The sequence below is a fragment of the Uloborus diversus genome, chromosome 8 (assembly GCF_026930045.1).
Source record: "Uloborus diversus isolate 005 chromosome 8, Udiv.v.3.1, whole genome shotgun sequence".
NCBI classification, from domain to species: Eukaryota; Metazoa; Arthropoda; class Arachnida; order Araneae; family Uloboridae; genus Uloborus; species Uloborus diversus.
In genome coordinates, this window is record NC_072738.1 from 74371091 (window position 1) to 74387218 (window position 16128).

The 16128-nt window shown below is 36.2% G+C and overlaps 1 protein-coding gene across 1 annotated transcript in view; it reads left to right on the forward strand.

The window, feature by feature from the left end:
* Nucleotides 1-16128, forward strand: part of LOC129228098 (UDP-glucose:glycoprotein glucosyltransferase 1-like) — a 103535-nt gene that overhangs the window by 14018 nt on the left and 73389 nt on the right. The window contains 6 exon segments of the mRNA XM_054862738.1: nucleotides 1411-1541; nucleotides 9427-9536; nucleotides 10328-10502; nucleotides 11359-11455; nucleotides 12870-12945; nucleotides 15304-15404. Of these exon segments, the coding sequence (XP_054718713.1) occupies nucleotides 1411-1541; nucleotides 9427-9536; nucleotides 10328-10502; nucleotides 11359-11455; nucleotides 12870-12945; nucleotides 15304-15404 (690 nt within the window).

Here is a 16128-nt window from a genome sequence, read left to right on the forward strand (position 1 = left end):
GTTTACAGGGTTCAATAATTAGTCAGGCAGAAAATATTATTAATCTGGGTATCTTAGTTCATCAGGACTTCAATTTTAGTCAACAGTGCAGGATTACAAATAACAAAGCCAACAGAATGCTGGGTTTATCAATAGACCTATTTCAAACAAATCTAAGAAGGTTCTTCTGCCTTTATATAGGAGTTTAGTAAGACCCCATTTGTAGTATACTGTGCAGTTTTGGTCGTCAGAAAGACTGCGTTACCGTGATTCATATTACAAATATTGAACAATTTAAAATCGATTCAGCAGGAATCTAACAAAATATCACAAAAACCGGTTTTGCCATCTCATACTTGTTTCCAAGTTGGTCTCCAGTTCGGCAATATATCACCAAATAATCAGTCTAAGACGCTATGTTAGTTTTGCATTGAAATAAGTAATTGATATCCACAAAAAATGAATAAATAGGCCTTTTAGAACACCCGATTGAAAACAAAAAGGGAAATGCACAACTGGAACGTACGCAGACCCCACATACGAAATTTCAACCTTCTACAGCGTACCATTTCTGAGTTATGACTTATGAGAGATACATACGCACATCCAGTCCCAAAAAACAACGCAATAATTAACTTGTATGTACCTGAATGCAGTATTAAAAATTCTTTCAGGGGTGACTTAAATAGAAAATAATACTGAAATTCAAGTAAAGAAATTTATATGAAAGCAACTCCCTTTACTTTGTATTAAAAAGCGAAGGTCCTTTTTTTCGAAAACATCGGCCAGTTCCATCGGCTTTTCGATGTTTTTTAAGGCCGATGGGACGACGTTTCCTCCAAGTTAGCATCGGCCATCGATGCCGATGGCTAAATTATTGAACCATCGGCGCCGATGCATCGGCCGAGTCCTACTGTCTATAACGATAACCTGTCTATAATAATATTTTTTTAGGTCCCAACCGCATCGTTGTAGACAGGTTTCACTGTTTATAGTTCGTCAGTAATAGGAAGTTGAAGATAGTTCCTGTTACTGCCAATCTAGTGCAGCTCTTCATAAATCAAAAGCATATATGCTCAAGGTTTTTATTGCTTGATATGTCTTCGTCAAATTTCTCCCACATATGCCCCCCCCCTTTTTTTGCCTAACATTGAATAGATGCCCGATATTCATTTTGTACTAGTTTGGCATATTGCCCAAAAGATGTAGTAGTTTATTGGTTTGGTGCTCAAAATATTGCAACTATTGTTCAGTTGATATATACTTCATCTATTCTTAATGTTACGTAATACACAGGCAGGATGGGATTTCTGTTCAAATTGTTGTTTCCAATGCTGTTTTCAAAACTGATTTTTAATTTTTTGTAAGTATCAATATTTTGGGTCATGCTTGCAAATATGTATGTATTTACTTTCTTTTTTTTATTTACAGATGTAGCTAAAGCTTCATATGAATCTGTATTGAATATTAGCAGTAATTATCTCTCACCTACAAAAGTTGCTCTACTTAAATTTTCCTTGGCTCTTCGAACATATTCTCCTGCTGTGGAATTGTTTCACCAAGTAAGCAAATTTCATTTTTAAGTGCAATTATAGTTCCCATTTAATACAGATTGTTTTAAATATACTGTAACGGATCCGGCGCGACTTCCAACTTTCTTGAAATGAAGACACAGTTCTTGATAAAAACACAGGAGCTTTATTTACACTATGTACAGGAGAGATCGTTAACAACTGCTAAATTAATCATCAGCAATTAAGCAAATGTCACTCAACACCGTAAACTCAACGGTTACACACGTATTTACTTCCAAATACGAAAACAACACAGCGAAATGCCTCGCAACAAACAGAGCTAATACACTCTCAGTACAAGTTCTCAATCAAAACTGAACTCTTTCTCATGCATAACGCTTTTTATATACACCGAAAGAGATTTCTCAAATATTCCACAAGATTCCAAATGCCTCTCGAAAATAGTAGACCGTTATCAAATTTTATCAATGAACAAAAAAGAAATAGGGGGATTGTATACTTTAGCCGAATGTTAAGGGGTTGTATATTCATTACGGGAAACTATTTACAGGTCACCTTACTACAATAATTACTATTTACAGAATTTGTAACATTGCCCCCTTCCTACGTCCTGGGCAGTACAATCCCCAGAAAGGATGCCAAACTTCTATCACATGTTCACAAATACACACATTAAATCATAACCAATAATGCATAGGAAACACAATAATAACAAGAAATATTACTAAACATTAAAAGCAAAAGAATTATCTACAACTTTTATGTTATCAACCATGGTTGTTTACGTAATACTCATGAACTATGGCCATAGTATGGGGCTAACCGATCATAGTGTACAACCCTAGGTTTTGCATTAGGTGATTTTTGGATCCTCACTACGACGTCATTCAGTCGGTTAAGGACTTTGTAGGGTCCATCCCAATGCGACTGCAATTTGGGCTAAAGACCTTTCCGTCGGATGGGATTCCATAACCAAACCTTGTCGCCTTCGTTGAATTCATGTCCAGTAGACCTTGTGTCGTATCGGGTCTTCATCTTCTCCGCCGCGATGTTGATTCGCTCTCGTGCGAAGTTATGAACGTCTTCCAACCGGGCCTGGAGATCCTGGATGTACTCCTCAGGCGATGCAGGCGAATCCGGAGGACGACCGAAGACGAGATCACAAGGTAGCCGAAGCTCTCGTCCGAAGAGCATCTGAGATGGGGCATATCCAGTAGTCTCGTGGACAGCACTGCGGTAGGCCAGCAGGAACAAAGGTAGCTTCTTGTCCCAATCCTGTTGATTTCTGGATACCATAAGCGAGAGATTATTCAGGATTGTGCGGTTAAATCTCTCCACCATGCCGTCCGATTGTGGGTGTAGTGGTGTTGTCCTAGTTTTCTCAATTCCGAAAATTTGACATAGTCCCTTAAACACAGCAGAGATGAAATTCCTCCCTTGATCGGAATGAATCTGCAAAGGTGTTCCATGTCTCGAGATCCAATGTTGGACTAGAGTCTCTGCTACGGTGGTAGCTTCTTGATCTGGAATGGGATACGCTTCGGGCCATTTGGTGAAGTAGTCGATGGAAACAAGAATGTATTTGTTCCCATCAGCAGTTCTTGGTAGAGGACCCAGGATGTCGATCCCAATTCGTTCGAAAGGAGCTCCAACGTTGTACAGATGTAGCTTCCCTCTGCTTCTTTTCTTCGGTCCTTTACGAGCAGCACAGGCGTCACAAGAATGGCACCACTTCTCCACGTCATCCTTCGCCTTGCTCCAGAAGAAGCGCTCTCGAACTTTATTGAGGGTTTTCAAGATACCAAAATGTCCTCCAGTCGCACTACTATGTATTTCTTTCATCAGAACATCTGAAATCCTTGAACGGGGAAGTAGTAACTGCCACCTAGATGTTTTGCCGTCGTCAGATTCCCATTTTCCGTGTAGCACGCTGTTCCGTAAATGGAGCGAGTTCCATAAAGCCCAGTATCTTTTTGTTGCAGGACTGAAGATGGAAACGTCCTGCCAGCTAGGTCGCCGACTGTCACTCTCCATGAACTCCAAAATTGGTTTTATGTCGGGGTCTTCAAGTTGATCTTTTCGAACTTGGTCGTCACTCCATGGATCAGGTTCTGATGATGTTGGAGTCACTGTCACCTGATAGGCAGTAGGGCTAGTCATTCCATACTGTTTCTCGATTCGGGAACAATAATTGCAGTTCTCAGGACAGGGTCTCCTTAATAAAAGTCTGCATTACCGTGAGACAACGCTTTTCGGTGCTTGATCTCCATGTCATATTCCTGGAGCCGCTGTATCCACCTGGCTATCTGGCCTTCTGGATTCTTGAAGTTCAAAAGCCAAGTTAACGAGACATGATCTGTCTGAAGCAGAAATTTTTGGCCGTAGAGGTAATGATGGAAGTGTTCTACAGCTTTCACTATGGCCAGTAACTCCTTTCTGGTGACGCAGTAATTTCGCTCCGACTTTGATAAGCATTTGCTCCAATATGCGATGACATGTTCATTGCTGTCAATTCCTTGGGATAAAACAGCTCCGATGCCCTCATTGCTCGCATCAGTGTCCAGGATGAAGGATTTTTCAGGCTGAGGATAGGCGTTGATGTTAAAGCCTCCTTCAGTCGTAGAAATGCATCTTCGCATTCTTTGGACTATTCAAACTTTTGCTTGCTCTCCGTCAGCTTATGCAAAAGTCGTGCAATGTTGGAAAAACCCTTTACAAACTTCCTGTAGTACATGCAGAGCTCCAAGAAACTTCGCAGCTGATGGATGTTTTCGGGACGACTCCAACTCTTGACCGCAGATACCTTTTCTGGATCGGTTTGTACACCCTCAGAAGAGATGATGTAACCAAGGTAGTTCACTTCCTGGCGGAACAAATTACATTTGGACAGACTTAACTTCAGATTGGCTTCCTTAAGCTTTTGCAGCACCTTCCTAAGATTAGCCAGATGTTCTTCAAAGCTGCGTCCCACGATGATGATATCGTCTAAGTAGACCAGACAGGATTCGTAAGAGAGTCCTCTTAACACTGTCTCCATAAGACGCTCGACGTAGCTGGTGCATTGCAGAGGCCGAAGGGCATCACTTTAAACCGCCATAAGCCTTGTCCAGTTGTAAACGCTGTCTTCTCTCGGTCATCAGGGTGTATCTCAACCTGCCAGTAGCCGCTCTTCAAGTCCAGGGTCGAAAACCACTTGTGTCCGGAAAGAGTGTCGAAGGTGTCGTCTATCCGTGGAAGAGGGTAACTGTCTTTCTTGGTGATTTCATTCAGCTGTCCATAATCGACACAAAACCTGGTGGAGCCATCTTTCTTTCGGACCAAGACGATGGGAGAGGCCCAAAGACTGGATGATGGTTCGATTACATCATTCTCCTTCATCTCTTTCATGAGGGTCTCAACCTCTTCCTTCTTGGCGAACGGTAGTCGTCTTGGATGCTGTTTAATAGGAGGGTATTCTCCAGTGTAAATCCTATGCTGCGGTAAATTCGTACGGCCAACATCCTCCGATGTAGATGAAAACAGATGCTTGAAGTCGTCCAGCAATTGTTCCGCAGCAGTTCTTTGATTTTTTGATAATGGAGCACTCCCAATTAACTTCGATGTCAAGGACTCAGAAGACACAGTCTTGGGGGAATTAATTCTTCTAATGATGCAGTTTACTGGAGTACAAGTTGCTAACACTTCACCTTTCCAGATATTCCTTGGCCTTTCACTCACGTTGGCGACTCTCACAGGAATTACATCTTTAGAAAGGTCCACAAGCGTAGATGCTACTAACACTCCTTTTAGGTTATTGTTTAGGTTAGGGTATTCAATGAGTCCAAATCGAAAACTATTGCTTTCTTCAATGGAGCCAGGTATTAATGATTCTGACCTTGAGGGAATCGATAAATCTGTTGGGGCTATTATTTGATGAGCTGATTTTACATCACTTTCTGCGGGGAAAACGGCTATGTCTTCTCTCATCGAGTGCAGCTCATTAGTCTTGAAGTCGAGGTTGAAGTCATAATTCTTTAAAAAGTCCAATCCGAGAATGAAGGGGTCCGTGATATCAGCAACGAATGTCGTATGATGGTAGGTGGCATTCCCAAACACTATTTCCAAGTCCACTTTTCCCTCAATCTCAATTTTGTCACCTGTCACAGTCTGGAGACTTACGCGTGGTGATGTCCACAACAGTTTCAATCCAAATTCACAAGCCACATCTGTCCTAATGATTGTCACATTGGCTCCAGTGTCGACAATCAGTTTGCAGGGATTCCCATTTACATGTGCGTAAATGAAAAGTCCATCACTGCCACTACTAGTAGAGGAAATCTGCAGAGCTCTGGTAGAGGTGATTTCTTTCCCTTGCGTAGCTTGGCAAGCCGGACAACTCCTTCGCAGGTGCCCTTCACTACCGCATTTCCAGCACTTCTGTTCTTGTTTCTTTTGGGCTGTTATGCTGTTCAGATGTCTTGCCAAGTCACCGAGTTGTCTCTCAAGTTCAGCGAGATGGGACGACCTGAAATCAGACTCATCAGCTTCCAGAGTCAGGATGGGATGGCGATCCACACGGGTTGCTTGCTGGGTGGCCTCCAACTTCATCGCATACATAACAGCAGAATTCAGGTCTTTGACATCCGCCATCCATAGAGCTTTCTGGATTTCCGGATCTCGAACCCCGTCGATGAAGTAGTTGAGTGCCAGGTTGTCTCGAACATCCGCAGGGCAGTCGCAAAAAGCAAGATGAGACAGTCTCTCGATGTCCGCCGCAAGCTCTTGCAGGGTTTCCCCGGTTTTCTAGAAACGGGACTTCAACTGGAGTCGGCTTAAATCTTTCTGGCACTTCTCACCGAAGCGAAGCTCCAACGCAGATGTGAGGGCGGCGAAATCCAGGCGCTGGCTGTCCGGAAGGGTCTGAAGAATGTGTGCTGCGTCACCTCTCAGGGATGCTGCAAGATGGCAGGCCTTGGTAGCAGAGTCCGATCCGTTCGCTTCCGCCACTATCATGAATTGAGTTTTGTAAACCTGCCACAAAGTTTTCCCATCAAATGTGGCAAGTTTAATGGACGGTCGAGCAACCGATGTGGGAGCGCCAAACTGTACAGAGCTGCTTTCCGCGATCGCCCAGCTCCTTTCCATGTTCTTAATTTTCTCATCCACATGATTTTCAACTGTTGCGATACAGTTTTCTACTGTTTCAAATTTTTCATCAAAAGCATCAACTCGATGCTCTATCTCATTAAATTTATTTTCCATCACAGTCTTTGCCGAAGTTAGGTCGTTTTTAATTTCCTCTTGGTTAGAAGCTAAATCATTTTTCAGCACCATTAAATCACTTTTCAATTGTTCTTGATTAGCCGCAATGTCATGTTTTAATTGTTCTTGATTTGCAGTAAAACTTGCAGTCAAATCACTTTTTAATTGTTCTTGATTAGCCGCCATATCACTCTTCACAGAGTTGATTGCTTCAAGAAGTTGTTTTAATTGTTTATCCATTGCGCGAGTAATCACCATAAAAATAAAGTCCACATTCAAAATGTCTTTATGAAAAAATGTCCAAAGTTACACTTACTCCAAGAAAGTCCAGAAGGAGCCCCACGTTGGGCGCCAATTGTAATGGATCCGGCGCGATTTCCAACTTTCTTGAAATGAAGACACAGTTCTTGATAAAAACACAGGAGCTTTATTTACACTATGTACAGGAGAGATCGTTAAGAACTGCTAAATTAATCATCAGCAATTAAGCAGATATCACTCAACACCGTAAACTCAACGGTTACACACGTATTTACTTCCAAATACGAAAACAACACAGCGAAATGCCTCGCAACAAACAGAGCTAATACACTCTCTGTACAAGATCTCAATCAAAACTGAACTCTTTATCATGCATAACGCTTTTTATATACAACAAAAGAGATTTCTCAAATATATTCCACAAGATTCCAAATGCCTCTCTTAAATAGTAGACCGTTATCAAATTTTATCAACGAACAAAAAAGAAATAGGGGTATCGTATACTTTAGCCGAATGTTAAGGGGTTGTATATTCATTAGCGGAAACTATTTACAGGTCACGTTACTACAATAATTACTATTTACAGAATTTGTAACAATTCTTTAGGTTTCCAATAACAGGAAATTTTAACTTTTAAAAAGTTTAAATTTGATGTATAAAATAAAAATGTTAACATTTTCTTCGTACTAGATTCTTAATTCTAAAAGATTCTTAATTCTAAAAGCAAAAAGGTGAACTTTACAGTGAACAATATAAAATAAATAAATAAATGTAGCTTTTTGCTATCAATAGAAAAAGTTTGTATTTAATGAAAATTATTCATTCGATTTAATCTCTTTTACTTAGAAAAATTCTTCAAAATTTACGGAGAATAATATATCTAGATAAATGGAAATTTTTGTATTTGAGACGATTCATCTTGTGTAAACTAGGTATTTTATGTTCAAAGGTGCTGTAAAAGCTTGGTAAAATTTGAAAAGTCTCAGCTAGGTATTTTGTCATTTTTATGAATATGGTGCATGGGTGCAAGACCTTCCGTCTCGGGACGGATTTCCGTCCTGGACAAAATTTCCGAGACGGAGGTCGGGACGGAAAGAAATTCTATTACTTTACTTCAGTTTTTACTAAAAGAAGAAAAATTGAGTGTTCGAAAAATATGCTTTAATTGCAGGATCTTTCCATAACCACGAATTTACATGGACATTCTCTTGATTTTCCGCCATGAGCTTGTTTTGTTTACAACGTGCTTTTGGAGGTGTGTGTCCTTTCGTTTTTTTTTCTCATTTGCCAGTTCATTAATCGCCCATACCCTTCCCCCACCTTTCATTCTTTTCTGGTTTGTTCGCGCTATCTTGGGGAGACTTTCCGATCAAAACTGGTTTATGTTGCAAAAGTGAAAATCTTATGTCAAATGCGATTTTATTGCTGCAATAAAAAGATTTAAGATTGGCAGAAAAGCTAATGGCTTGGAGCCCCGATTGCTTTTACTCCCAACATCATCCAACATTGCCTAAAATTGCGTTTTTGGAACTTCAATTTCGAAATATTGCCGAAGGAGGTTCTTGAACTCCGTCCCTTCGATAATGCATTCAAAAAGCGTGTAAATGTTATGAAAGAGGGAGTACAATTTCGTTTTTAAAGCTTCAATTTTGGGGAGAGCCAGCGCCCCTCCCTCTTTCCATAATATTTTTGAAGATCACCCAATATTGTGATTTTGGTACCCTGAACCTCCCCTTTCACTGAACTTTACCAAAATGGCCTATCATTGCGCTTTTTAGACTTCAATTTAAAAAAATTGAAGTTTTTGAATTCGGGGAGAGCCCCCAGACCCCCAATTATTGGTGGTTTTTGGAACTACGATATCAAAACTCTTAAATATTACAATTAAAACTACTAGGTCCATATTGTTAGAAAAGTCAAAAGTGAAAAATTCAAAGTAAACACAGATTCCAAAACTGCCATACTCAAAATCTACAACATTTATGATCGTAAATTTTTCCTTAAGCACGCATGTGTGTATGGGGGGGGGGGGGGCTCAAAATATTTTCCGTCTTGAACACATCCCCAAACTTGCGCCCATGGTATGGTGCTATTTCATATGATTTATTTCCTTTGGTAATTGCTTAATGAACTTTTTTTTCCAATCAATAAAAAAAAAAAAAAAAAAATGAAACTAATTTTAATATCTTATTAAACACTTTTTATTCAAGATTTTTTTAGATACAATTTTTTTGAGATTATCAATATTTTGCATTTCTTCATTAAGTGACAAAGTCTCTTAATGACTAATTCCAGAGAGCAAAAGAGAGGGTCGATCTAGTGAGATTTTAATATTCTTTGTGGTAATCTTAAGTAATACTTCAAATTGTTTTAGGGATACTTTGTTGATACTCTTGTATTTATGTTTCAGATTGCCTACGATCAAAACTTTCCTGCTAACTGCGAAGTGATTGCTATTGTTGGTGAAGAAATTGCTTGTGACATTCCTACATTAAAATCCCTTTTGTCAGAATCTTCAAGGTTGTGTTATGATTTATATTCTTTTCTTGTAATATTAGCGTCATTCATTCACTTTGATGTGCATTTTACTCATGGCCTCCCTCATTCTTTTACTAACCATAAACCTTGTATTACACGGTTAATTTAAACTGTGCTACATTAAAACTGTGTTATAAGAGAATTTTTAATTTATTTATTTAAATTATTATTTCAATCATTTTTATGTCTTTATATAACATAAATCAGGACAATTTGTACCGTGTTGTATCGAAACTGTATAATAAGAAACTTTGAAATTATGTAAATCAAGGCAATGTGTATTGTGTTGTCTTGAAGTCATGTCTTAAGTTATAAAATTTGATGAATATATATATATATATATTTAAAAAAAATAAATTAAATAAACTTTCTCACCTTCATTTAAAAATATCAAAACACATGCTATGAAAAAGGAAATTGGATAACTTCTGCAACAATAAAGTTTATCTAAGAAACAACAACAAGAAAATAAAATAACTAGAATTATTCTACTGCTACATTTTTTAAATGAAAGGTTTGCCAAATTTAGTTTAGTGTTGCTTTCTATGCTTTTTAACAGTGTATTGAAACAAAAATGATATCCAATTTTTTCAATAGCGTTATATCAAAATTGTGATGTTGAATTCCACATTTATACTGTTTACTATCAAATTCGTGTTGTGATAATCTCAAACTTTGTTCCATGTAATATCAAAACTGTTTTGTACTCTATTTTTGTTATTAAATATTAATTTGTTATTAAAATGTTACTAAACAAAATGATTGTCATGCAGGAATGCTACTTCTGTTGTGTATCAAGTTGATCACATCTTCCCAAATGCTGCTCAATCTGCAGATGTCATTCTTTATGGAGAAATTGGCACATCTTCATTTAATAAGCTTTATAACTTTCTTATGAGCAAAGCTGAAAAGAGCGAACTCTCTTTTGCAGTTCGTCATTTTGTTGCTGTGAGTTGAACATTTTGGTGATATATATTGTGTTTGTTCATTGTTTATTTAAATTGATGCACTTCATTCACAAATAATAGATACAGTAAAACCTGTCTACAAAGATGCTGTTGGGACCTTAAAAAATATTGTTATAGACAGGTTATCATTATAGACAGTTTGATTATTTATGCTAAAATTTTGCTGGGACCAAGGAAAATATCGTTATAGACAGGTTAATTGTTATAGACAGTATTGTTATACTTAGGTTTCACTGCATGATAAAAATTAACTATTCGGTAAAATTAGACTATTTTTTCATGACATTGATTAAAAACATTAGCATAAAAATAATTTTTAAACTTAATTTTAATTCAAATGTGACTTGTGTATAAGTTTATGTTTGCAAACGAGCAGGTGACGTTCAAAAAGAACTTAATCACAAGCCTAGCAATTTTGAGAATAAGTAAACACTTTTTCTCTAATATTCAACCCAAATAAGCAACAAATATTTTTTTTTTCTAACTCATTTTAGTTAAAGTTATAAGATTTTTTCCTCTAAAATTTCAGCTAAAATATTCACAGTAATTTAGTTGTTTAATTTAAAGTGAGGGAATAAGTTGTTTACAGTCAAGTACTTGGAATGACTCTTTTTTTTTTTTTGTTAGGCTTATAATGTATTAAATTCTTTGTACAGTAAAAGTACTATAGTTTCTAGATATTAACTGTAATAATAGGTTAAAATAAAACAAATATTTTCCATTTATGCATGTAATTGTTCTTCATTTATGTGTTTGGTTTGAATAGACATATTCATTTTTAGCATGACCTGACTTTTGAATTTCCCCTAAAATTCACTCAGTGCATTATTTCTTAGAAAAGAAAAAAGAGGAAAGTTCGTCTATCTGGTTATGGTGTGGAATTAGCCGTAAAAAGCACCGAGTATAAAGCCCAAGATGATACAAAAGTAAAAGGTATCTTGATTTTATATTTATGACTGTGTACATTTTTAAGAATTAAAATGTTGTTATGCTGTATCTTGAAAGAAATCATTGTAGTAATTAAAACTTGACAAAGCTTGCTTTTCATATTGATTAAATGTTCATTGAAAATTGAAGACCTCATTGCAAGAACAGGTTAGCTGCACTTTTTGTTGATTTTTTTGTTTTACTTTGAGATGTATGAAGAAAAAGGTTATCTTTCATTGTGTATAGGATCTAGTCGAGATATCCCCATCCAGTCTTTCATAAGATATGGAGAAAATGAGCTTTAGCAGGCTACATTCCAGGAGAAAGCAAAGAAAATTGTCATATGATTTGTTGTATTATTTTAAAACTAAGGTGTTTTTTTATCACAAGACTTGAATTTTTTTTTTCATTTTAGAACTGTATAATATTTGAATTGCATGAAATACACTGCCAACTCAGTTATTCCAGTCGAGGACTGCAGTTTTTGTGCTTATTAGCACTCATCAACCCGGCATAGGAAGTGACTGAGCTGGAAGTGGAAAATCTCTTGAGGAAGCCAGGAGTGGCAACAAACTGCTAGCTAATACAGAATTAGCACTGGCCAGATGAGTGACCGAAGCTATGGTTCGGTTCAACTCGAAGATTGAAGGCAAGGCATGGTAATTTCAGTAAATTACTGCCCTATGGCCAGGGCTAAGACAGAAATACATAAAAAACACCTCCAACTCAGTCATTCCAGTCGTGGACTGCAGTTTTGTGCTTATTAGCACTCATCAGCCCGGCATAAGAAGTGACTGAGCTGGAAGTGAAAAACCTCTTAAGAAAGCCAGGAGTGCCAACTGGTCAGTGCTAATTCTGTATTAGCTACCAGTTTGTTTGGCACTCTTGGCTTCCTTAAGAGGTTTTCCACTTCCGGCTCGGTCACTTCCTATGCCGGGCTGATGAGTGCTAATAAGCATGAAACTGCAGTCCTCCGCCGAAATGACCAAGTTGGCCGTGTATTTCATGTATTTCTGCCTTAGCCCTGGCTATAGAGCGGTAACTTACTGAAATATTTGGATTATTATTTAAAATCCAAAGTTTGTTTGGATTATTAAATGTACTTAAAAACAAGAGCAGGTCAGCTCCAGTTAGTAACAATCAGTTATACCTAGGTAACATTATATTTTATTTCACTGTCCATGAAATTGGTTTCATAGAGGCAAATTTTAGCTATGCATTAAATATACAGACAAAATGTAAATGAATTATTAAATTGTTTTTGTGATTTTTTGAAATTTTTCAAAAAGTGAAGCTGTTTCCTTCTTTCACAGAGGTCTTCAATTGTGTTCTGGTTTCATATCACTGTGTTAGTTTATTATTATTAAAATATACTATTGAAAATTGTTATTTTTTAAACATTTTTTTCTTGTTATTGTAGAAGAAAAGGGAAATCTAGTACAAGAGGAAATAGATAAGTTTGAAGAACATGAAGGCTTCATTTTCAGTAAATTAAAGTTAGTCATCATGTTGTTTCATTTCTATTAAATGTTATAATATTTAGTTTATAAAGTATTATTGTAATTTTCAGAATTGTTCAGAATCCTAACTTTTGCTAAGCAGCATTTAAAATATATAAATACAATAAAATATCATTACAATGAGTGGCAACACAACAAAAAATCCACTTCAGCAAGATAAATGTTCAGTTCCGTTTTAACCATAAGCTAACCATGTCTAATTTTAAAAAGAACTCATTTCTGTCTGCTATATTCAATGCATTATTTTGTTAAGTGCATTAACAGATTTTAGGGGGGGGGGGGTCCAAGGGGCCCGTCCCCCTCTAAAGGATTAATTAATTTAACTATTTTATTCATTAATTTAACTATTTCATTCTTTTAATTGACTTCTCTTTTGCATTTTTTTTTCCAATGGTAAATTAAAAAGAACACAAAACATACACAGCATATTTTGAATAAAAACATTTTTGTTTACTAAAGAAGTAATACTAGAGTCAGAGGCCCAAAGTGGCAGAATGCATTTGACTCGCTGGTTTCAAACTCAAGGGAACATATTGTCACAATTAGACAACTAATTCATCTTTGGGGATGGAATCAATAATTAACATTAAAAAAAAAAATGTGTGTAGGTGCACCTAAAAGAGTCATTTTGATCTAGGAACCTATTTGCAAAATAATAGATTTCTTTTTCAGCTTATAAAAATGAAAAATGAAAGAAATCATATGGTAGTTTCTTGGAAAAAGCATGATCATTAATGGAAATGACCTGTAGTAAAAGTATTAATATGTTATCTCAACTGTATCATGGCTTTAAGAACAAATCAGTCACTGCTTTAAAATTCACACAGAAATAGTTTGTGAATTTTTCAATGAAATTTATATGTTATGAAGTTATGATTTTCTTAATCAAATATTTTATAGTTAAAATATAAATTAATTAAAAACACTCAAGTGAAGTATGGGTTTATTTAATAACTGCCTTCATGTTATAATCATTGTGACAATGTTCCTAATTCAAACCGCTCATTGTGTGTAGCATCTCTGTGACATTATTTTGTGTTTAGTATTTAATTGGCTTAAAAACATTAAAGATGTTTTCCTGTAACATTCAAAGTATATTAGTGCAGCATAATATTCATGTATTTAGAAGTAGATCGTTGACCTGAAGAAATCCATTAAAAATAATGAATAAATAAAAATAAAGTCATGAAAACTATGTTATGAAACATCGAACGTGTGTGTGGGGGGGGGGGGGGGGTGGACTATTCATTTTCCCAGGCCCCCTCCCAAAAGATTTTCTGTATCCACCCCTGGTTAAGTGTATTATTTTAAAGGTGCTTGCAATCTGATGGTATTGAAACAAAAACAAAAAGGAAAAAAATCACAATAATTTATTTTTTGTTGAATTTTTAAAAATGAAGCATACCTTGTAAAAGTCATTGCAGTATTTTTAACTGAGTGACTAAGTAGCATATCATATCTTGTACCTATTTTGTTCGATTAACAGGGGTTATTATAACAAAAGTTAACTGTAATTGATATAATAGAAAAATGTAGCTCTGAAATTTGGCCCCAGGCTTGGAAATCCAGCCATCTATGTGAAATATTTGGTTTGCCAAACACAACTGTGCATAACTTAGGGGCTGTGCATAAATGATGTTGCGCTTTTTTTTCAACATTTTAACCTCTTTTCCTTCTTGTCGCAAAGTGTCTAACTTCACTATTGAACCATACCCCATCCCCTCTTTGTCACATGTAACGTAATTTTTCATAAACATATTCTTATAAAAAACAGTATAATAAAGTTATCCACCCTTTCCTCCTTGTCACGAATTGTCTTAATTTTATGAACCTCCTCTCCCCCTCAAAGCTTGACATCATTTGTGGACACCACCTTGTAATAGAGCCGCTATATAGATAGGCCGAGGCATCAGCTTAAGTTTAGCCATTTTGGATCGGATTTTGCATTGTTGGGCTGCTAGGGTTACCAGAGCAAAGTTTTGGGTTTTGCCAAATTTGCTAAAAAAGAATACTTTATTTAATAAACAATTCACGTGCCGCTAATATCGCTCGTAGTGAACAATCACCAGCGCGATTATTCGCCAGAAAAGACAACCACTCAAACACACTCTCCGATCCCAAAACGCTGATCTTAAGCTGATGCAGCGGCTCGTTTATATAGGGGCCTCACCTTGTAATACTACTTCTTATACATTATAATAAAATATTTTTAAATTTGCAATTTTTTAAAAATCCATGTATACAGCTGCTCATACAGTACTGTTAATAAAATTGATGTGCTGCAATCAATATGTATACTTTTGTTTGACTTTTATATCTCTCTTTCATATATAGAGAGTTGCATCCATCAAAAAAAGATGAATTAGAACAACTAAAATCACATATTCTTGACAGTGCCAAAGAAATTCCCAGTTTAAAAGTATGGGAATTACAAGGTAAATAACAATCCTTTTCTGTAATTCTTTCATGTTATTTTCAATTTGAGATTAAGGGATGTAAAAGGATGGCAAAAAGTTGGAGGTAAATTTTAAATTATTTCTTTGTGTGTGATATAAGGTAAAAGAAAGTAAAATTTGTGTACTAAAAAGTTCAAAAATGGAAGGAAGAGAGCTTTGAAGCTTGTTTGATTCTCAGTTGTTTTAATATTTCATTTTTAATTCATAAAGTTGCTGATATACAATAGTTAAATTAAATACAAAAATATAGAAATATAATATGCATGGTGTGGATATCTGTTTAAGTAATTGAAAATATGAATGTTAATCGGAATATTATGAGTTGTCTATATAGTTAACGGGGGAGAGTAAAATTTAAGTTTTAATTTTTCTCACCATATCGATGATTGTGTAATACTGTTGAATAGTATTATCATTGTGTTCAGATTATTTGTAATTAGAATTAATTTTTTCTCTTTTCAAATCATGAAATTAGTAAACATAGTTTTTTATGAACTTTTGAGAAGGTGGGATGTATGCATGTATTGTGTGTATATCAGCCAACAATTGTCTTCTTGAGTTTTTATTGATATTTTTTTGTTGTTGTGTTGTTATCCACTATAATATGAAAATCTGTTCGCGTCCGTCTGTCTGTCTGTCTGTCTGAAGATCGATCTTCTCGAGAACCACTGCGAATCGGGAGTCAAACGAGACACCGATTAAT